The 23,656-nt window shown below is 49.7% G+C and overlaps 2 protein-coding genes across 2 annotated transcripts; both read left to right on the forward strand.

The window, feature by feature from the left end:
- Positions 1–541: 541 nt before the first annotated feature.
- On the forward strand, positions 542–6,839 carry SRM (spermidine synthase). The gene is made up of 8 exons (XM_057382158.1): positions 542–761; positions 900–1,020; positions 1,273–1,365; positions 2,519–2,672; positions 3,410–3,493; positions 3,797–3,942; positions 4,730–4,852; positions 5,406–6,839. Exons 1-8 carry the CDS (start codon positions 616–618, stop codon positions 5,421–5,423), a joined length of 885 nt encoding a protein of 294 aa, XP_057238141.1. The 5' UTR covers positions 542–615; the 3' UTR covers positions 5,424–6,839.
- A 12,041-nt stretch (positions 6,840–18,880) lies between these two features.
- Positions 18,881–22,198, forward strand: HIPK4 (homeodomain interacting protein kinase 4). The gene is made up of 3 exons (XM_057382149.1): positions 18,881–20,443; positions 21,348–21,403; positions 22,057–22,198. Exons 1-3 carry the CDS (start codon positions 18,881–18,883, stop codon positions 22,196–22,198), a joined length of 1,761 nt encoding a protein of 586 aa, XP_057238132.1.
- Positions 22,199–23,656: the final 1,458 nt, after the last annotated feature.

Here is a 23,656-nt window from a genome sequence, read left to right on the forward strand (position 1 = left end):
CTGGGCMATCTGTTCCARTCCTCAGTCACCTGCACAGGAGAGTTCTACCTAATGTCCAGGTGGAACTTCAYGTGCATCAGTTTCTGCCCATTGCCTTGTGTCCCAGTGGTTGGYACCACTAAGCAGAGCCTGGTTCCCTCTTCTTGGCATTCCTCCTTTAATACTGACACACATTACCCGTCTCTCCTCGAGGCTGAACAGGCCCAACTGCCTCAAGCCTTTCTTCTTGAGAGATGCTCCCCCCAATCATCCTCATGAAATCCAACCCTTCAAATACTCAAATTAAGACTTTTCGTTTTCCTGCCAACCGATGTCGCGCGGTTCCGCGGGCGGGGCGGGGCGGGGCAGGGCCGTTCCGAGCGCTCGCTGCCCGCGGAGCAGGGGCTGTGCCGGTGCGGGCCGGGCGCGCCCTTTCCCCGTGGCGGCTCCGCTCCGGGCCCACGTGGCTGCTGCGTCACGGCCGTGCCGGGCCAATGGCGGCGCGCTCGGGCGGGGGCGGGGCTGCGCGGGACTGCGCGCGGCTCCCGCGCCGGCGGGGTTTGGCAGCGGCGGCGGCGGCGGCGGCGGGAGCGCGGCGTAGGCGGCCCGGGAGCGGCTGCTCCGCTCCGGTGCGGGATGGAGCGCGGCGCGGCGGCGCTGATCCGCGAGGGCTGGTTCCGCGAGACGTGCCGGCTGTGGCCCGGCCAGGCCATGTCGCTGCAGGTGGAGGAGCTCCTGCACCACCAGCGCTCCCGCTACCAGGAGATCCTCGTTTTCCGCAGGTGCGGGAGGGCGGCCCGGGGCGGTGGGTGGGTGGCGGGGCCGGTCAGCGCCATGCGGTGGGGCCTGGCGGCGCGGAGAGGGGRCGGGGGAGCGCGGCCCCAGGCCGGCTCCAACCCCGCTTCCCCCGCTCTGCCCAGCACCACGTACGGCAACGTCCTGGTCCTGGACGGGGTGATCCAGTGCACGGAGCGGGATGAGTTCTCCTACCAGGAAATGATCGCCAACCTGCCCCTCTGCAGCCACCCCGACCCCCGCAAGGTGAGTGGTTCCCGGTCTCCCCAGCCGGGATCTGCAGACCCAGCCCGGCCCCTGCAGCGCTGTCTCGGCCGGGCCTGCCGTGGCCACCGGGGCGAGCGGGGCCGGCAGCCTCGTGGGCCCCGCGGTTCATCTCCGGCCGCCGGACAGCCACGGGTCCGCAGGGCTTCCGCGCTGCTTTCCTTCGGCCGTACAGCCAAAGTTCCCCCGAGCCGAGCCCTGTGACAGCCCGTGTTCTGCCCTCTCCTCTGCCAGGTGCTGATCATCGGCGGCGGCGATGGGGGAGTGCTGCGGGAGGTGGTCAAACACCCSACCGTGGAGTCCGTGGTGCAGTGCGAGATCGATGAGGTGCGTTGGGCAGGAGCCSCGGGGGCCTCGAGCTTCGGGCGGGCAAAACCAGCTTGTGCTGCCCGGCRAACAGCATCCACGGGAGCTGCGGCTTCACCTGCTGGCTCTCGTCAGCACCGGGCGTGTTTGCTGCCGGTTCTGCTGGCGTGACAATGACAGCGCCACCTCTTTGCCTTACAAGTCATCTACGTGGCAGCTGGCTGCCTCTTGCATGTGATTTCTTTGACACACATACGATTAAGGCCCTTCCAGGCAGACATGGGCCAAGCACGGGATCTGGAGGAGTGCCYTGGCTTTGTGGAGGTGCTGCTTTTSCCTCTCCCTCGCTGCTGAACACAGCAATGCTCCTGGCCAAGGAGGGTGGTTKCCTTGTTGAGCAATCTCTTGCAGCCAAAAGCAGGAAATAAGCAGCAGGATTTGTTTCTGTGGTAGATGGGCTAGTCCTCCTCCTCTCAGCCAGTTTGTTCTGATATTTTACTTTCTCAGAAAGTTTTGCTCAGRGCAAAGCTCTATTAAGAACGAGAAGTGAGAGTGTGTGCTCTGTGCCAGCTAAGTAGGCAAATGTGCCTGGTTTTGAACAAGACTGCCTGGCACTAGCATATCTTTTTATTTCTGCCAGCTGTGAGGAACTGGTAGTGTTCAGTACAATTGCTGGGCCCAGGGCAGCAGCTGTCTAACAAATTTAGAGAGAAAACTGTATCTTAAAGGGGGATTGATATAATGGTTACCATACAGAGATGTGTCTTGCATCCAGAAACCTGCTGGCATGGTTTTACTTAGAAAAAGAAATGGATTTAGCTGTGATCACCTATGGAAGTGATGTMCTGTAGGAAAAAGGASCACAGAGCAGTCTGACCTGTAACCRTATTTGCTGGGTTCCTYAGGGAGCTTTTGAAGCTCCAATTTTTGTTGAGTTTGGCATGGACAGACCAACAGTGTCACTGRACCCTGAGGCTGTAGGAAAGGGCTGAGTGTAGCTTGCTGGCTGAAGATTCTGGCAGCTCTTGWGGATTTCACTGTCGAGTCAGATTTGTGCTGAAGGTATGGAAGGAAATTCCTCATTATGCTGTTCTGCCAGCCACAAYTGCACAGCAGTCTGAGGAGCAGCTTCCTCTAAGCCCCCTCTGATCCACTTGTGCTCTCTGTGTTACAGGATGTGATCCAGGTATCTAAAAAGTACCTCCCAGGGATGGCAGTGGGGTATTCCAGTGCAAAGCTGACCTTGCATGTGGGAGATGGTTTTGAGTTCATGAAACAAAATCAAGAAGCCTTTGATGTGATTATCACGGACTCATCTGACCCCATGGGTAAGAATTCTAGCCATAAAAGGGCACTGCTTTCCACACACCACCTCTGTTTTTTTTCTTTGCCTACCTCTTGAGAGCTATGCCAGCCTGTTCAGGATCCTTTCAAGCTGACTTGGTTCTTGAAAAGACTGTTTCCTGACTTGGTTCTTGTAGTTGGGAAAGGGAAGGATGGAAACCATAAAATAGTATTAGCAGGTCTTCAAGCCAGCTGTTACGTTTCTCTCCTCAAAATTCATCTCCAACAACTATTTCTTCTGGCAGAGTTGTTCCCTGAGTCCAGCAATCCCATGGGGGATGCAGCTCCATGCTGGGAAGGGCAGCTTTGCACATGTGCCTGCTGATGAAGCAGTGGCTCACACATTGTTGGTGCAGCACCTACCCTGAAGATGGCTGTGCTGAGGCTGCTGTGTTTCTGAAGGGGGAAACTGAGGTAGAGAGGGACCAAATGTAGATATGGCACCTCATTTTAGGARCCCAGTAATCAGTGCCAGAGTCGCCTTCAGTCTTGCTCTAGTCAGCACGTAGAGAGGCATATCTAAAAGGCAATTTGAAGCAGGAGTTTAAAAATGCTTAAAAATGTCCTGTGAAGCAAGAGGCAGCTGCTAGGAATTTGTCTGGTGGAGGATCTGGGTTTGCCACTTAGCAAAGCTTATTTAAATCATTGCTGGTTTGCCCTTCTAGGTGCAGGCTGGGGTTCAGCCAGGGCCAAAACTTTTCTTTATTCACCTTTCTCCCAGGTCCTGCAGAAAGTTTGTTCAAAGAATCTTATTACCAGCTGATGAAGACAGCCCTGCGAGAAGATGGGATTCTCTGCTGCCAAGGTGAGGAGGCTGTCCCTGGGCAGAGGTTGATGCCAGACCTTTACATACCAARTGAGGCACAGAGGGGACTCTGCTTGGGGAGATGTGATGCATGTCMTCTTCCCAGGTAGAGCAGTGGTTTTCACCTCTGTCATCTCATTGATTGCTGGACTGGGCTTAGCAAAACTGGCATCAGGGTCTTGTCTTTGAAACTGCGTGAGATATACAGGTTGAGACTTGGAACCACCGTCAGCCTGGCACAGTTCTGTGCAGAGAAGAGGGGCAGCTCTCATCTTGAATCTTGGATTTCCTTCCTCGCTGTAGGTGAGTGCCAGTGGCTGCACCTGGATCTCATTAAAGAGATGCGTCAGTTCTGCAAGTCTCTGTTCCCAGTTGTGGAATACGCCTATTGCACCATCCCCACATATCCCAGTGGGCAGATCGGCTTCATGCTCTGCAGCAAGAACCCGGTGAGTTTCAGGCACYTCGGGTGCCCTTTTCCATTCCCTGGAAGTGCCTGCCTGAGGCTGTCCCTTGTAGAGTTTGAGCTGTGGGGCTTTGAGCTTGGTGATGGTTCCTGGCTCTGCCAGCCCCSAGCCCCAGGGCTGCAGTACAGCCTGCTCCGTGCTCAGTGAAGTGCAGAATTGACCAGTTGCTTTAGAAATTGTCACAATTTTCTGTCTAGTACAACAAGCTTGGAAGGGAGGAAGCCATTACCAATTTCAAGAGCGTTTTAGGGCTTTGGTTTATTAATGCTGTTACAAAGAGGGCACCTGCTAAGAATCAGCCTGTGTGTGTTAGGAGGTGGGCTGGCAACTGTCAGACCCCTGAAGTTTATTCTTTTTCCAGTCTGAATGTGACTGTCAGATGGGTTTAAGGTGCTAGCATTGTGCTGCTGTACTTGATTAATCTGGGGTACTGGTACCATGCACTGTGCCAAACTTAATGCAAACGTGGATTCTCCTTTGAAGAGCAAAGTCCTGCTTCTGGGATGCTCAGGTTTTCTCAGGGTTTCATCTGGCACGTGGCTCGTGCAGTCTGACATCTGTGCATACRGGCTGGTCACAGGAATTAAAGAGAATAAACCCCAGCCCTTGGGACTGTGGCTGTGCAGAACCTTTGACCTCGTACTAGAACAGAAAATGATTTCTTTTATTTTGAGTCCTCTCAGTTCTCTGCCATGTATCAGGGTTGCTTGTCACACAGCCCTTGGCTCCTTATGCAAACAGTCAGAGCTACCTGGCTTTGTTTTTGCAGAACACAAACTTCCGAGAGCCTGTGCAGCAGCTCTCACAGCAGCAAGTGGAGGAGAGGAGTCTGAAATACTACAACTCTGATATTCACCGGGCAGCATTCATTCTGCCAGAGTTTGCACGGAAGGTAAGTGAGGCTGTGCCACAATTCCTCCCTCAAGGATGAAGCAGGATTGGGATTAGACAGGACTGAGAATTTCTTGCAGTCCCAAAGGTTTTTGTGGGCAAGTCAGAGCAGGACAGAGCAGAGTATGAGTCAGTCAGGGAAGGCTGGATTTAATTTAGGAGCCGTTCTTTGGGCTGATGTCCCATGCTGTATGACATACCASTCCTACATCACCTACCAAAACCAGGTCCAAGAGCCTGCAGAACTGGTGTTTCCCACTGGAAATCTCCAAAAGTCTTGGATAAAACTTGATTGTGGTTTCTAGCGCAAAGCAGAGGGTAGAGAGGGGATGCTCCAGCATAGTTCAATCTGGCTTCTTGAAAGATAGTCTGTATTTCTGCATTATTCCATTGTCTCCCCACTGGGCTGCAACTGCAGGTTCCAGAAAAAACTCCTTAGAGTGCTGTAGGTATGAAAGCAAATCCATAACTGTGTTGCAGAGGTGGTGATCATATTTCTGCTGAGTACTGGTAGAGCTGTGGCAGGTCCATTCTGACACTTYGGTTCTCTGCAGGCCCTGAGTGATGTGTGAGACCAAGAAGCTGCTTCCTTCCTTCAAGTTGGACCCTGAGATTGTCGGTGATATGGTTGGGACCTTCTCAGCAGACTGTGGATTTGCTCTTCACTGTGTGGGATTGTTTAACCCTTGGCCAGCCAACATTCCCTTTGATGTGTTAAAGATGATGGGGCATAAGCCAGATAAGACTATTGGAAAGGTCCAGTGACTTAGTGCGTGAGGTCAAAACTGTTCTTTCCAGTGCTGGAAACGTAAGATGTCTTTTTCCTTTCTCTCCTCCCCTCACCAATTCTAAATTTCATCCCACATCCCCCTCCCCCCCAACCAACGTGATGTATTTATAACTGACACATATTTCTGTCTGGTGGTCTGGGAAGAGTCCAAAGGGTCCCTGACTCAGCCTTAAACACAGARAGAGAGAGAGAGAGAGCTTTGTGCACAGTTAGCTCGCTCTCTCCTCGTGGGAGCTCTCTGCTGCTGAGACATTTTGACTGGTAACAGGTCTGAACCTTGGTGTCCCCCTGCCCTGCTGTGACTCCTGCACTGCTCTGCAGCTCAGCTGGAGAAGTCACAGTGCAAACTGTTGCCATTCACAATAAGTCTCACTCCAGCCCTGATGGAGTAGCAGTATTAAACACCAGCCAGGCAGGCTGGCAGCAGTCGTGTGGCTTTTTTCTTTTAATCGTTAATTTTTAAAATTGGTTAGAAACAGAAGTGCTGAGGTACCAGGCTGACTCCTGTTCTCACCTCTGCCCTCAGAGGGGTTCCAAAGAATGTTTTATCGATACGGTGATTGGCGCTTTATATATTTATATATATATATATGTATAAAAAATAAACCTTAGCTGCTGTTCAGTACTGATGTTGGGGAGTCAATTGTGCTGACAAATCTCTCATCTCAGTCACGCTGAGATGCCTCAGGCCTGGGTATTTGCAAGTTCTTAGGAGGCATCATTATTTCTAATGCTGTCCCCAGATGCATAAGTTGTTTCTCGTTGTACTCTGCAAGATGGAACTGCCTCCATTTCTTTCCTCTCTGAAGACTCCACACCCCAGCACAGTGGGAATCACCCTCCAGCACCACCACTGTGCCACTGTCACTTCCTGCACTCGATTAAACACTCGGCTCTGGTTAAGGTGACATCATTGTGGGTCAGTGTTCTTTTGGGAGASAGTGGCAGAGGAAAATGGAGATCCAGAAGGTTTGTTGTGCTTCCAGGTGCACTCTCTAGTTGGTCTGACCTGCTCTCTCATCTTTAGGGATGACAAGTTATGAAAAGTAAGCTCTGAAGAGTGATCATGCTGCATGTTTTGTATTGTAGCACAGCTGCACCATAGCTCCTCCATCTTCTGTCAGCCCCTCTGCTGCAGACTCAGTACCTGCTATCCATGTCCAAATGCTGCTATTCTCCAKKCCAAATGCTGCCTCTGSTATAGTTTTCTGTCTCCCTGCTGCYATCAGATGGTTCTGCCAGTCTTGGCCTCCCTGAGTTGCACCTTCCTTTCCTCTGCAGAAATGGCAGTGGCTCAGGGGCTCTGAGCAGGCTGGGGAAGGGCACTAGATGGCATCAGGAGAAGACAGAAATGCTCCTTCTGAGAGGCTTCTCAGCTTGGTAAGAGAGAACTAGAGGAAGCTGATTTCAGCAAAGGYTGTGGTTGAGCTTTGCTGTGATAGTGATCCAACAAACAGTGTAGCTGGTCCATCCACTGTGCACTCACTGCAGAGGATTTGTGAGGTCAGTACTCTGCTGCTTTCTCCTATTTCTGATGAGACTTAGCACTTCCTTCCCAGTGTTCCCTTCTGTCACCAGTATCAGGATGGTTTCTTTGTGGTCTCAAGGGTTTGCAGAGCATTGCTGAGCTGCAGAGCTGAGTTTAGATCTCCTCTATCTCCTCTGTTCTTGTCTTGAGAAGATAACACCTAATTTTCTCTTAATTGTCTGGGTGACTGTCTTCTTTCTCACACAGCTACCAATTAGTTTGGGCTAATGAGGCATTTTCATTGCTCAACTCTTGTATTTTTATAAGGAGCAGACCAATACTGGAGGTTGGTTCTAGCTCCTCCTGTTTAAATTCCTGTGGCACCTGAACCTCACTCAGCCCTTCATCCTTGACAGAAAACTAGCTCTGGCACTTTCCCCTGGAATGGGAATCAAGASCAGGATTGTAGTCTGGGAAGGCCTTAGAGCAGCAGCCAACTAGTAACAAGTTCAAGCCTTTCACCCACCCTTGCTGAGTACAACAATGCCCAGGAGCAAAGGAGCTTCCTCAGACCTGTTGTTGGCCTCCACACAGCTAATCATTTCTTCTAGATCTTTGAGCTGTCTCCAAATGTGTGAGTTCAGCAAGTGGCCAGTGATGAGAGCAGGAAGACAAGGCTGCTTCCCATCCAAGTCATGCATACTCTGTCCACTGGGCCCTGTATATATAATTTCTGAGTGATTTTAAGTCACTATTCTCCACAGACAGTTCCAAATATTTCAGTGCCTTCAGTGTGAGAAGTCAGAGATCAGTGCCTGAATCAAGCACTCATTAAATGACTGCAGCAGGAGAGGGAGCAGGGGCTTGTGCAGCTGTGGCTGGTTCCACCTGAGCAGCTCTGAGTTCCAGGCTCACAAATCACCCCTGTGCTGAGCACTGCCATGGCTCTGTGCCCTGTGAGCTGCTGGGATGGTGTTTGGCTTCTGCACAGTGTCTACAGRTCCATCATCCCTTCCACAAATTTGTGTCTGAGCTGTTAACACTGCAGGCTGTGGTGGCCAAGGGCACTGAGGGTTGAAGCAACAGGAAATTTGGGTAATGCTCAGCAAGAGGAAACTGCAGGATCTCATGTAGAATTGAGCACCAACCACTTGAAAGTGACTTTTGCAGTGTCTCTAGGTGGGCAGCTAAAATACCTGAGTAAACATTTTCAAAGTTTTAGCTGCTTTTTGCCTAAGGCTAGTTAAACAAGGCTGCTGGTAAGCAAAGAGTCACAAAGATGTTTGTCGAGGCATGCTGCAGTCATGTTCCAGCATCTCATTAAGCCAGGAGCACATGAACAGGGGTAGTTTTTGTTCATTAAGCCAGGAGCATATGAACAGGGGTAGGTTTTGTCCCAGGTAATGTACAATGTAATGTCAGTCAGAGCAGGTGGAGACAAGCAAGGGAATGGAGCCTGATGGGCTTCAGCACATCCGCTGCTGAAGTCTCTTGTGCCTTTTGAGYTGTGTCAAATTGCTCTGAGCTTTACTCATTGAACTAACTCAGTTTTTAGAAGTTCAGAAAATAGTTTCAAAAAACTTAGAGAAACCTCTTGCCTGTGTCTCTTGAGTGCTTTTAGTCAGTTAATTGGCATGAGTGTCATATTCACCCACAGCTAAAGTTGTAGAGGCCTGGCTGAATTGGTGATGGAGCTTGGCTGGAGCTGCTGAAAAATGACATCTTTTATAAGAACAGCAGTCTCAGTAAGCAAGCAGTCAAAAAAAAGATTAAAAAGTGCCACCAGGTTCAGGGAGAGGTAAGTTCCCTTGTTAAAATGATGGGGGAAGAAGAGGGAAAACTGTAAACAACATAAAACAACAGCTCGGGTGTAGCAGASGAGCAGTCAAAATGCTGTTACAAAMTCAGATGAGAAATCTGACCAAGTTAAATTCTGAGGAGGCTGGGGAATGGTCTTTCCTAGTCATGTGCAGGATGGAGTTTAGTGCTTTTAAAATATGCAAGAGGTGGGGAAGTGAAGCCAGAGAATTAGAGTTACAACACAGTGATGTGTGAAGCAGATAAATATGGGGGTGTTCATACAAATGTTAGGGATCTCAGTGCAGGCCTTCCAAGGATAACAGCTCCATGGCTCATGGGGTTTCAAGTGTGAAGTGCTGCCAAAGCAGGGACTCTGCAGACACCTCACAGGAGGCCTCTCCTTGGTACTTAAGGGCTGCTGCAGCAACCCACAGCTGAGCATCTCCAGCAAGGAATTTACTAAACAAAGCTAATTCTGTGTGCCAGGGTTCAGAACAAGATGATGTATGTGATGCCCCTGCATTTGTTCCTGAAGCTGTARGAAAGGAATAACCAGAACCCCACAGTATCTGCAGTTCCTGAGTAAGGCTATCCCACCCGAGCAGTGCCTTCTGTCTGTAGTGCTGACAGTGCACAGGCTYAGGTGTTAATGCCCCTGGTGAGCTCTTGGAATTCCCACAACATTTAGTGCAAAAGTAATCCAAGTGGTAAAGGAACATTTCTGCCCAACTCTTGTTCAGCCAATCTTGCCCCTTGGCACAAGTCTGGTGTAACAGAGGTCAGTGCATGGTAGTAGATAATAACCCCAGGCACAGCCTGAAATGCCTGCTGCTTGGAGCCAGGCAAAATGTTCCACTGGAAAACACGGATTTTAAAATAGAAGTGTTCCATAGCGAGTAGTTATTTTTGAGGAAGATTTTTGGTGGAATGACTGAAATGTTGAAACTTCGCATGCAGTCAACAGAAGGCTTTGAGCATACCACTGAAGCATTTTGCTTCCCTTCCCTCATCCTCCTGCAGTCCCTTTGGGTTGGCAGAGACAGTCACACAACTCCCCCTCCCCAGAGAGCCATGACAGCTTGTAGATGTGTGCTGGGAGAGGAGCATCCTGCCATCAATTCCCTGGGTTTGTTGGATTAGTGCCAGTGAAAAACCATGGCTGAAACAGCCACCTGCATACTCCTCCAGGGCACTGCACTGGGCAAAACTGCAAACCTGAAATGAGCTGTAATTTCAAGCCTATGAACAAATTCGTTTCCCCTTCCAGGAAGTCTCACAACTGTCAGCTAACTATTGCTTTATTTATTGCATTTGCCTTTGTAACTTGAGGGCAGAGAGCAAGGGTTCCAGTGACAGGAAGGTGTTTTAATTCTTCCTTCAGCTGCAGGTGAGTGCCTTATCTTTGAGAACTAGAAACTTCTGGAAGCCTGGTGTAATTCTGCTACATGCTTCAAGACATGGTGACCTGAACCCAGGGCAAAAGACAGCAAAAATTCAGGCCATAGAGGAGAGCAATTGAGGAATTACCTCATTCCTTAATATGGCATTTGGTGCCAGGCAGAATGACAGCTCTTGTGTTCCTGCAGTGCTTTGCTGCTGCTCTGACACACTGAGGAAATGTCAGGGGCCTCTTGAATGATAAAACCTCTCSCACTGCATGTTGTATGTGCAGCCTTCAACATAAAAAGATGGAATTTCTCTCGAGTGTTGGTGGAAACGTGTTCTGTACTTCTGAACCCAGAACTGAACCCACTTCTGTACCTCTGCATCTCTGCTGGAGCTACGCCAACTGTGAGACAAAATCCTTGGAGAGGCAGGTCTTTTCTAGTTCCTGTACATGGAAATTCCTTCTGGAGCTTGCCCACCCCGGGTTCCCGTGGTTGTGTTCACAGGTTCACTGATTTCAGAGAGATCTGCCCTCACTGTGAAGTGCCAGAAATCACTCAGGCCATGTGCAGCTGAGGGCAGGAGAGCATCAAGGAACACAACTTCCAAAGGGGTGAGTCAGATAACAGAGAAGGTGGTAAGAGGAAAGAATAATCTGAAATGTTTATTGTTCCAAGGGAAGACCTTTACCATTTTCTCTACAGAGTCATAAGCATTTTAGGGTTAGGATAAAACAAAAAAATCAAGGCCTTCTTAAAGGTCAGACAGCAAATGGACATGGAATGGGAACAGTAGCAATGAAGAAYACTCCTGATGCTATGTTGAACTCTTATCTGATTACAGAAAAGAGCAAGTTTTATCACCCAAGAATTATTTTCCTTGTTTTGGAGAAGGAGGTGGTGCTGTATCTTGTAGTGAGGAAGTGGTCAGCAGCATCTGCTGGAGGACAGACTATCATAGGGGAAGCAGCAGAGGGAATGTGAGGAAAGGGAAGGACACTGGGGTATATGTAGGAATGTGGGGAAGAGGTGCCTGATATTGAGGGAAGCGGTAGCAGAACTCAGGGGGAACATCTTTGGATTTAGAGATCCATTCCTACTGTGGGCACTGGAATGTAAGTGCTTTGATGTGRCCCTGTTCACTCCCTCCCAGCTGGGAACAGACATTCAGCCTTGCCCAGGACAGATGCACAGATTTTGGCTGTTTTGCTTGTCAGCAGGGCCACAGGCCTTGTGCTGGTGTATCTGAGCAGAAACTCTCTCCAAAGCCACYCCTGCTCACAAGGKAACAGTTATTTTATTACTGCCCTTWAATTCCAGGACAGATTCACAGCAGCCTGGTCTCCCTGGGTCTTCTTAAAATCTGACCTCTGGCTCAACACATCCTCCCCATTTTGGTGGAAGCATTGTCACACTTGTGGCCCTGTTGGCTCAATGGAGTGTGATAGAAAGCAGCTCATTCCGACAGCAAGCAGCTGACAATGGTGTGTTTGTTGGAACAAGCAGTTTGGGGTGGAACAAATGGCCCCAGCATGGAGATCTGCCTGGCTTTGAGGCCAGTGGGCCCACGAAGGTTAGTCCTGTCCCACAACCCCAGTRTGGGACTCACCCAGTGCCTGTCAGCCCAGGAACACCTCACACTCCTGGGCACCTGCCCTTCCTTCCTCTGAGCAACCAGGTGTAATTTCTCCATTTGCTCTTCTCCCACTCCTGCCTCTCCTGAAGCAAATTGCCTGTGGGTCATTTGGGACATCCCTGTCATTTGTGTACTCACTGGAGCCTGGTGCTTCACTGCTCCTTCTTAACCCTGGACTGGGAAGTGTTTGACAGAATCCATTACACAGGGCTCACACAGTGATCCTGATAAACCAGCATGGTCAGTTTAAAAGGAAACAGCTAATGTTTCATCTGGATATGGTGCATGGAATTCATCTCTCACATGGAGAGGGGAAGAAACAAGGAGGTTTGCCAAGTTTTCTAAGGTAAATTCCTATCTAGAAATTGCTAGAATGTTATTTGTCCCCACAAGACTCTGACTCAGAAAAGGTTTTTTCTGTCTTCCAGCGACAGATTCTAGCATTTCTTTTACAGTATGCATGGAAATGATAGTGTCTTTTCCCTCAAGAGCATCCGGGGTGTTATAACTGGTGACAGGAGCTGGATTATTTGCAGGCAAATTTCCATTATGCTGTTTCCAGGAGCTGTAATGCTGGTAAGAGGTAGAACTGACAAACAGGTTTTTCTGCCTTCTGTTCCTAGTTAGCTCTGCCACGGCATCCCCTGGCCACATCCGCCTCTCTGTGGGGATTTTTTTTTTTTTTGTGCTAAATTAGGATAACAATTTACCTTTTGACTCTCATTTGTTATTAGGATCAGGGAAGGACTCACCATAGACTGAGTGCTTCTGGAGAAAGGGCTGGTGATGAGATGGGATCTCAGTCTCTGCATCTCACAGTGCACTCCATCCTGGCATCCCAGTTTTGGCCATGGGCATCTGGACAAGAAGAATGGCTCTTTTCCACAGGAAATTATTCCTGGCACCACAATGTCACAGAGGCAGCTAAGAGGTGCCCCCCCCAGGAGGCCAAAGCCAGCTAGATGCATTAGTCCTGGCAGCTTTTTTTCTGGGAACCATTTTGGGATGTACAGAATTTTGGAAGCRGATCCCACTTTAGGCCATGGGCAATGGAAGGCTCTTTTCAACAGGAAGGAAAGCTCTGTCTTGACCCCAGTGTGTTGAGCGCAGCTGAGGTGGAACCCAGGAGGCCAACACCAACCAGACCCATTGGTCCTGGAAGTTTTCATCTCGGAGCAATCAATYCTTGGACATTTGGCATTTTAGGAGGTGCAAGCCCCCTTATGACCTGGGGTGCCTGGCTGCACAAGAGGCTCTTTTCCACAGGAAGGAAAGCTTTGCACTTTGCCAAAACACTTCAGTGTTTTGGGCAGCTGAGAGGCAGTCCCCAGGAGATGGAGGCCCACCAGACATGTGGGTCCTGGCAGCTTTAGTCTGGGAGCAATCCTCAGACACTCGCAGTTTGAAGAGGTGGAATCCTGCTTGCCTCCATAGGTGCCTGCCATGAAGGACAGCTTTTTTCTGCAGGAACAAAAGCCCCATGCTCCAGTTTCTCAGGGGGAGCTGAGGGGTGGCCCTGGGAAGACAAGGCCAGCCAGAACTGCTGGTCCTGGTAGGTTTTTTTCTGGGAGAAGTCCTTGGACATTCGCAATTTTAGGAGGTGGAATCCCCCTTTGTGCACTGGGCACATGGCCAAAAATGACCACGCTTTTCCAAAGAAAGAAGAGCCATGTGCACCAGTGCCTTAGGACAGCTGCGAGGCAGCTAAGGGGAGGCCAGTGCCAGCCAGACCTGTCAATTTTGGCAGTTTTTCACTAGGAGCAATCCTCAGATGTCTGCAGTTTTAGGAGGCACTATCCAATTTTTGGCCACAAGTTCCTGGCCACACAGGATATTTCATTTCCACAGGAAGGAAAGTTTGGCATTTCAGTGTGTGCGAGAGGCCAAGGCCATCCTGACCCACCAGCCCTGGTAGCTTTCATCTGGGAACAATCCTCGGATGTTCACAGTTTTAGGAAGCAGAATCCCACTTCCCTCCATGGGTGCATGCTGTGAAGGATGGTGCTTGTCCACAGGAAGGAAATGTKTCTCAAATGTAGATAAGAGGTGGTCCCTGCGAATCTAAGGCCAGCCAGACCCTTGGTTCTGGTAGCTTTCTTTTGGGAGCAATCCTCACACATTTGCATTTTTTTTAACTGTTAAAGACGATTTTTTTATACAGAAAAGAACACCCGAGGCCCCCGTGTGTCAGTGTCAGCTGAGAGGGGGTCCCCAGAAGGCCAAGAACAGCCAGACCCATGTCATRGAATGAGTTGGAGCTTCAGACAAGCCCTGCCTTAACCTTAGATTTTGGCAACAATCAACATTTTAGAAATCACTCTGGCTCAAGTTTTAAGGATGGCAGATCAGGTTTAGTAATACAATTAATTATTAATTAAACAGACAGGCGATAAAAGATGAAAGATGTTTGATAATCAGGGTTACTTACTATCTAGTACTAAGTTAAAAAAAATACTAGTAGATTACAGTTTAACATGAAACAGTGCACAATATCAAGACACCTATATCAAAGCCAGCAAAATAAATAGTATCAATTAGAAATCAAATGTAACTTACATCCAAAACAATGATAAAGTACACAGTGTCCTTTCACTTRATCTCCACAGGAGTAATGGCCAAGCTGGTCCCATACATTTGCAGGGAAACCAATGAGTCAAACCTCTTTTCCCTTCACTTGCCAATCAAATGCACACAAACAGTGTGGCACAGACTGCACAAGAATCAACACACACCACCCTCACTTTCTTAACTGACAGCAACACAGCTTCCAGCTCTCCCACCAGTGTATTGTATTTCCTATTCTTTCTTTCTGCTACTTCCACTCCTGTTCCAATGTTCCACTCCTGTTTCACTGTTAAGAGTGAAAGATAGTTGCTGAGTTCTCACAGTATGTGGCTAAATCTCTAATTAACAAAATGCTTTTAAAAGACCTTTTGCCCTTCTGAATAACAAAGATAAAGGCAGAAAGGTTTCAAAACCGGATCTGTAGATTATATTTAACTAGGAACTAACAAATAATCAGGAAAAACATAACCAAATAGGTAATGTCTTTGTAAGTAGAGAGGATAAATATTTTCTTAAAATAAACAAGCAGCCAATCAACCACAAACCTTCAAGGCTGAGAAGTAAGCCATGTAGGATGATAAAGAAATAACAACAAGAAAAAAAAACAGTTTTGTAGTTTGAAAACAAGGTAACAGAGACTGARCATGCTCCAATTGAGAAAGTTCAATTAAAGGATGAATGATGAAGACTGGAATGACCACCGAACACCAGCAGAGGGACTGTGTTCTTACAAAAGGACAGTAGATGGCAGCAAAAACTCTGAAATAGTGAATTCCTGTTCATACAATAATTTTTTTTTTAAATAGGCGTGGTTTGTTACTGATTTCTTTTCCTGTSTAATGAATATGTAACAGCCTTGTAAATATAAATTGCATTAATTSATCCAGTGGTTGGGAGTACTCATGGTGYGACCCCAGCCCTGTAAATAAAGAATGCCTGCTTCACAGTGATATTTCATGGCTGTTGAGTGATTTTCTTTGTTTCAAGAGCAACTTTAATATACCATCAACATGTTTGGCTGAGGCATAAGTTTCAATATGAATACTGTGCCTTTGTAGGTGTGCCTCTTTTTTTTTTTCTGTTTCCTAAAATCATTTGCCATCTTGCCTTTGAGTAATGTCACAGGACAAGTAGGAGTTTCAGACAAGCTCTGCCTTAGTCTTAATTTAGGCAACAATCTACATTTTAGAAATCACCATGGCCCTCAAGTTCTAAGGATAGCAGATCAGGTCTACTTACACAATTAATTATTAATTAAACAGATAACARATGTGAGRTCTTAATCAGAGTTAYTRCACAATATAAAACKAAAAAGGGCTACTAGTAGATTACAGCATAACATASAACACTRCACAATATMAAGGKGCCTATATTAAAGCTAGYAAAATAAATARTATTGATTAGAAATCAAATGTAACTTACCACCAAAATGATRATRAAAGTACACRGTTTTATTTTACTTAACATCTGCAGSAGTGACCACCAAACTGGCATCCCTRCTCACRAGAGAAATACCACRCATTTTCAGGGAAATGTATAGAAAATTTCTGCTTTGTGGAAGTTTGGTGTGGCCTTTCCTTACTCCCCCACCACCCCAGTGTCCTGCCTTGCTTTACCTTCTTCATTTCTTCCTTTGCATTGCCCACTTGTACCTTGGCTACCTATCCCTCATCAAGGCTTTACTACAACTTTCTTGCCTTGCCTGCCATGCCTTGGACTTGCCTTACCTGCCCCAACCTACAATTTCCTTACCAACCAAACTCCCACCATGCCTGTCCCTTCCTATACCTCCCGTACTTGAATGATGTTTCATACCCATCCCTCACCTTGACTTTTCCTTTCCCTTTTTTTCTGGCCTTGCCTTGCATGCCTCCACTTCCACTTATCTTCCTTGCTCTCCCAGGTAACTGAGTGTTCCCATTGCCTGCTTATGCCCAGAGAAAGGTAAATAACCCTCCTGTAACTGTACTTTAGCTGAGGCTGCTCTGGCTCAGTTTGTTTAGTTCCTCCCTTCAAGGATAGTGCTGGGGAGGTTCAAGTTACGCACATTCCACAGGTGGCTGTGAACTGCTCGGTGGCAGTGAGGAAGCTGCTTTTTTTCTCCAGGATTGTATCTTTTCTGTCTTCTTCTTTGGACCCTTTTTTTCAACTTGCTTTTCTCATCTGAGAATCAGAAGATTCCCGTGAGGTGGTAGGTGAGAAAATCCTCCAGTGAACCACTGAATTGACTCCATCCAGCTCTCTGGGACCCCTCGGAGGGGGCAGCCATTCCCGAGAAAAAGGAGACTTTAAGATCCAACAGCTGTTTCCACCGGTTTTTTTTTGGTTTTTTTTTTTTTTTTTTTTCATGCCTTGTGGGCATATCATTCTGTTTTGTTAAATTAATACGTTCTTTTCTTTCTCTTTCTTCTCTGTGGAAAATTTGTTTCCAGGACCCGGATGGGGCAGGGGGGCTTGCTGGAACTTGGGAGTGTTCGCCCACCCATTAAATTATCCCAAACCCGCACACTTGCATACCCCTGTCTTCCCTTGCCTACCCTTTCCTTGCCTTGAAGTGCCTGCAATTCCCTTGCCTTGCCCTTCTGTGCATCACTCCAATCCTTTGTATCACAAATACAGCTCTTGCCTTGCTCTGCCCTGCCTGCCTGCCTTGCTTTGCATCATCTTGCACACCCATGCCCTTCCTTCCCTTGCCTTGTCTTTCAAACTCTAGCCTTGCGTTGCCTTACACCTGTCTTTCCCTTGCCCTTCTTACAACTCCATCACCTTGTAATGCCTTAATTACCCATCCCCATCACTGGCACAGCAGGAAGGAAGAAGCCTGAAAACCAGGGCAATAATGGGAGATGAGCTGGTGAAGCCATTAACCCACTGGTTCACCATCTCCACCATCTCAGTGCAACRAACAGAAGATCCAGGCAGCCAGAGGATGCCAAAACCCACCAACAAGCAGATGTTGAAGGTACCAGTACTGAATTTGCACCACTGGGGATCGATGGAATGATGGAGGAGAACACCAAGAAGGATACRGTTCTGGGATGCTGGTCGAGAATCAAATTGCAAAAAATTGGTGCCGTTTTGGTTGGGAGTGGATTGGATGGTAAGGGAAGGATGAGGGTGGGCAGTGCAAAGACAGTGGCAGTGGTGAAACTGGAGGAGAAAGAGAAAAAAAGGAAGGTGGAGAACTCCCAGCCCAACATCAACAGGGCTGCAGAGTGAATTGTCCAGTGTTGGCAGTGGATGCCCAGAGTGGGTTTCTTGTTTGGGGAGGTCCCCACTGGAGCCCCCATCACCCAACACAAGGGAAAGAAGATGCTGTTACCCAATGTTGAGCTCTTCCCCAGGGGCCCCCAGTTCAACCAGCAGCCAGTGATGATGGAAGTCACCCGGTGGATTCAGGGGTGAGGGGAYCCYTAAATTCCAGCTGTGTAAGCTGGCMCTGCCCCCAGCTCTGCAGTGAGCAATGAACACCATTGCCAAGCATGCAGATCTTTAGTGATGCTCTAAAATGGTGATGGAGTGATGGAGCATCGCTTACTCTCCCAAACTCTCTTTGGCTCCCTTACTCCCCAAATATCCATCTTTTTTTGGGGTATGCTCAAAGATTTTGTGCATACTTTCCATGTCTTGCTATCAAGCAGGGGAGGTGCTTAATAGCTCCTTGCACTTGGCTTGGCAGAAATAAATGTTAACTCCTCAAAAAAAGTCATGAGAAAGTCTGTGAGGTCGGGGCATGGGGTTTGGGGGCCAAGGACAGGTTTTCTGGGGCTGGCAMTGAGGTGGGGGAAGGAGTTAGGCTGTATTTTAGGGAAACAGGTGGATTTCAAAGGGGCTGGGCCTGGGTTTGAGGGGCCTGGGATGGRTGATTTGGGTGGAGATTTGGGACTGGGGGGTATATCATGAGGAGCTGAGATAGGTTTGGGAGACTAGGGAGAGGTTTTGGGGATCTTGGATGGGTTTTGAGGAATTGGGGATAGATCTTGGGTGCTTGAATGGGTTCCGGGGAAAAAAGAGTGGGTTTATAGGACTAGAAATTGCTTTTGTGTGGCTGTGTATGCATCATGGAAGAYTTGGATGGGTTTTGGTGGACCAGGGAAAGGGGTTAGGGGGCTGAAAATGAGTTCTCAGGGGGGTTGGTATACATTTTGGGGGGACCAGGTATGTGTTCTTGCATTTGTGGATGGATTTGAGGAGAGCATGGCTGGATTCCGGGGGGCCAGTGTTGGGTTTCAAGGGGTTCTTCCACCCMGGCTGCCTCTGTTGTGCATGTGTTGTCATGGTGATGTTGGAACCTGCAGTGTTGTGAGGCTGGGCTGAGGTGTCTCCAGTCCCCACTGGGTGCTGAACTGGAGGATCTCGAGCCCCTAGTGAGGAGCCAACCCACCATGGTGACACTGGTGGTAGGTGCTGAGTGCTATGACATAATGGCCATGGTGGGGAAGGGGACCTTTGGACAGGTGATCCAGGGGCAGTGCAGGAGCACTGGGGAGATGGTGGCCATCAAGATCTTGAAGAACTGTGATCACGATGGCCAAATAGTGAAGAATGAACTGAGGCTGCTGCAGGCCTTGCGGGAGGGGGACACGAAGGACTCTCATATCATCCATTTCCTCGAGTCTTTCAGTGACACAGTCTGGACCTACCTGGTCTTTGAGCTGCTGCAGCAAAACCTCTTTGACTTCCAAAAGCAGAACAACTTCTCACCACTGCCTGTCCAGCACATCCGTACCATCACAGCACAGGTGCTGGTAGCGCTGGTCAAGCTGAAGGAGCTCTCCATCATCCATGCTGACCTTAAGCCAGAGAACATCATGTTGGTAGATCACCCACGCTATCCGTTCCGCATCAAGCTTGTTGACTTTGGCTCGGCYATCCTCCTCCCTGAGGTCTGCCATGTCCAGGAGCCCTACATCCAAACCCGCTTCTACCGGGCWCCAGAGATCTTGCTGGGGTTGCCCTTCTGTGAGAAGGTGGATGTTTGGTCTTTGGGATGCGTGATGGCCGAGCTTCACTTGGGTTGGCCTCTCTACCCTGGCAATGATGAATATGACCAGGTATGCTACATCTGCTCCACCTTGGGGCTACCCCGGGGTGAGCTGCTCTGCGCTGCCCAGAAGACACGATCCTTCTTCCAACGTGTGCCACGTTCTGCTGGCACCTGGCAGCTCAAACCACCAGGGAAGCTGATGGCAAAGCCGATGGAGAGGAGGGAGCATATCTTTTCCTCACTGGATCAGTTGGCAGTGGTGAATGTCTGCCCGATGTCTGATCCTGATGAGGAGGAGCTGGCCAAGCGCTGTGATGTGTACAAGATGGTGGAGCTGGTCAAGAGGATGCTCACTTGGGACTCACACGAGCGGATCACACCCAGTGCTGCCCTTCAGCATCCCTTCATCTCCATGCAGGAGGTGAAGGCCAGCTTTGGGGCCACCCGGTACTACCAGCTCAGCCAGGAAAACCTGAGGGCATCCTGTAAGGATTCCAGCTTAGCCGAGATTTTCCCCAGCACAGAGAAAGGTGCCTTCATCCCTGCCAGCCAGGGAGGCATCCAGAAGGCTACTGCTCAGATGGATGGGCTCAGCCTGGCTGAGCCGGGTAGGGACACTGGTGACAAGCACCAGCAGGTCACCTGCCAAGCCCCCAGCCCCACTCACTGTAGAAGCCAGTACYATCAGCATCACTGGTGTCCACAAACAGAGCCCACTGATGGTCACTTGACTGTGCTGGGGTCACCCAGCAGAGTGAAGCAGTACAGCCACCACAATAGCAGCCCAGCCATTGGTGGCATCATGGAACAGAACCTGCCTGAAAGATGTTACAGCTCATCCTGTGCCAAGGTGAGCTGTAGGGTCCCAGAGATTCTGGGACAAAGGGGGCTTGAGGTCCCTTACATACTTGGGGTCCCTGGTGCCCCATCTCCCTGGGTGCCTGAGGTCCCCACAAAGGAGGTAACACTCACCCCCTGCCCATGCTTTCCTCCCTGTTCTCACCACAGAGAGCTCTGGTGATGTGGCACGACCCCAAGCCTTCAGGGATGTGGAGAATGGGCTCCGGAGGCTGGGCTGGGATGCCTCTGCAGTACTCAGCATGCTCCTCCTATCACAGAGCCAGTGGCACCCCCAGCACCACTCAGACCCCACAACAACCCTTGCATACAMTTCAGCAGCCCAGAGCTTGCAAGAGACCTTCTTCTTCCTCACCCTCAGGCACCCCAGCTGCCAAAACCCAGCGCCTTGCTGGTGGAGACCACAGCCAGAGCTGCAACAGGACATACTGTGCCAGATACTACCGGTTCTGTTTCTCACATTGATCCCCTAATAAATAGTTTGGCCAAAAACTGAGTGTTTCTGCTGATTCTTTGCCAGGGGAGTTTGGTACTGCCAGGACTTGAGGAGTGTCCCAGCTTCTCACTCGGGGCTGGCACAGCACTTGGCAAAGGCCGGGCACTTTTCACCATTGCAGCATGGGAAGAACATGGACCTGTTGTCCAGAGGCCATGGAACTGCTCTGAGGGTTGGAGCAGCTCTGCTCTKGAGACAAGCTAAAGAGCTGGGCATGTCCAGCCTGGAGAAGGCTCTGGGAAGATCTAMGAGCCCCTTCCAGTGCCTAAAGGGGCTCCAAGAGTTGGAAAGGGACTTGGAGCAAGCTGGTGTGACAAGAAAAGGGGGATGGCACCATACTGATGCAGGGCAGGGTTAGATGGGACACTGGRAAGAAAMTCTTCCCTCTGAGAGTGGTGAAGCACTGTCATGGGTTGCCCAGAGAAGCTGTGGAGCTGAGAAAATGTCACTTTTACCCAAAAGYATCTCTGGACTAGCCTTGGGACTTGCTGCCAACTTGCCTTGCTGGCAGCCTGGAGTGCTGCCTTCCCATCAGCTCTACCAGAAGAACATTGCCAAGGCATTACTGTGAGTTTTGCTCTTCTCCTTCAGGAACCATCTTCCACACCCAGAGACAAGCCTGTAGCAGGAGGGGCTGCGATGGTTCCCACCAGCTGTTCAGGTCAGGGAGATGCAGGTAAGGCACCATGGAGGAGACACTGTCACTTCCCTTGCAGGAACAGGGTTTAACAGCAGGAGGGAGCCAACGGCCCGCAAGATCAAAAAATGCATCAAACAGCAGCGAGGGGAACAGGAATAGGTGCAGATCACTGGGCTAGGACAGTGCTTTTAGRGTAACATCTGCCAGAAGCACAATTACAGTGAAGAGCATTGAGAGTGACTGAGAAGAGTGCCCAGCAGAGAGSAGAGCCCAGGGAAACARGAGAAGACAYAGMAGRAGATGAAAAAGATGGAATATGGACACTGAGGCCACTCACGGTGTGCAGGTCCTGGAGAGAGACACTGTTGGTTGACCAGATGATTGGGAAGAGCAGTAGCCTGGCTTTTGCTGTGAGTTTTACATGATTTGCAAATGGTTTTTTTTTATGTCATATGTGCCTGAGAAGGTAAGAAGACAAGACACAAAGAACTGGTTTGTGCAGATGCAATACATATAGCTAAATAAATAAAATAATTTCTCCTGGGAGTTTTATATGATATCATCCTTCCCTTTCTCCTAGGCTGGTGAAGAAGTGTCTTTACATAGGTCACCAGAACATGATTGYTGTCAAGAAAAGTCCCAGCACTTGGGTGCTCATCTGGACCCTGTTTCTGCTCACATCCCCCACTCCCAACATCTTTCTCACTGGACTTGGTTTCTAGCAGGCACAGCAGCACTGGCACTGGATATCAAAGAGGATGCTTCCCTCATTTTGGAGTGAGTTTCACAGCAGGCTTTGGAAATGAGTGCTTTATACTTTCTGTGAGAAGAAATGCCTAAACATTTGTCTTGGTTTTGCCTCAGAAACTGATTTCAGGTCTGGGATGGCTCAGAAATAGGCCAGAAGGTATATAAACTGCAGCTTGTGTGACATTACAGAATCATCTTCAAGGTGGAATGTTGTCTTTTTAAATCAAACTCCATTGCACAAGTCTGCCAGGAACCAAATTTCTTCAGCAAAACGAGTGAAAAGAGTAGAAACCCACCTGCTTAACCAGACAGCCCTGCTGATGGGGACTGTCAGTGTCCATAGTTGCAGTCGCTTGGTTTCCTTGTTCTCACTTGCACTGGATGTTGCCCTTGGGAGAACATGAACCACACACAGGGGAGCTGAGCCTCCTTTTCTCCAGGCTGAGTCCCTTTCCCAGCTCCCTTTGCTGCTCCTTGTGCTCCAGACCCTCCCCAGTTCCATTCTCTTCTCTGGACATGCTCCAGCCCCGCAATGTTTTTCTTGTAGTGAAGCACCCAAACTGACCCAGGAGTGGAAGCACCGGTGGATGGTCACTGTCCTGGCACCACTCACCACACTGTGGCTGATACAGCCCACGTACCATTGGCCTCCTCGCCCATCTGGGCACAATCGGGCTCATGTTCAGCCGGCATGTGTGTGCCCAGGGGGCAGAGAGRAGAATGGGCAGGGCTCCCCAGCCGAGCAGCGCTCTGCTGTGCGGACCCCGAGGTGTCCGTGCAGGATGGAGCTCCAGACGGACACCCCAGACACAAACCGGACACCCGCCACACCTTCCACAGCTCGCACAATCCCGGACACCATCAACCCTCACACCTTGCAGATATCCCGGACACCATCACCCCTCACAGCTCGCACAATCCCGGACACCATCACCCCTCACACCTTGCAGATATCCCGGACACCATCACCCCTCACACCTCACAGCTCACAGAAATCCCGCACACCATCACCCCTCACACCCCGCAGAAATCCCGCACACCATCACCCCTCACACCTCACACACATCCCGGACACCATCAGCCCTCACACCTCGCAGACACCATCACTGCCCACACCTCGCACGATCCCGCACACCATCACCCCTCACACCTTGCAGATATCCCGGACACCATCACCCCTCACTCCTCACAGACATCCCTCACACCATCACCCCTCACACCCCGCAGAAATCCCGCACACCATCACCCCTCACTCCTCACAGACATCCCGGACACCATCACCCCTCACACCTCACAGAAATCCCTCACACCATCACCCCTCACTCCTCGCACAAACCCCTCACACCATCACCCCTAACACCTCACAGAAACCCCTCACACCATCCCCGCCCCGTGTCCCGCCCGCCCCATCTCTCCTCCCCTCACCGTTT

Source organism: Malurus melanocephalus, unplaced genomic scaffold (genome assembly GCF_030028575.1).
Source record: "Malurus melanocephalus ecotype Western Australia unplaced genomic scaffold, MMel_1.1 scaffold_552, whole genome shotgun sequence".
Lineage (NCBI taxonomy): Eukaryota > Metazoa > Chordata > Aves > Passeriformes > Maluridae > Malurus > Malurus melanocephalus.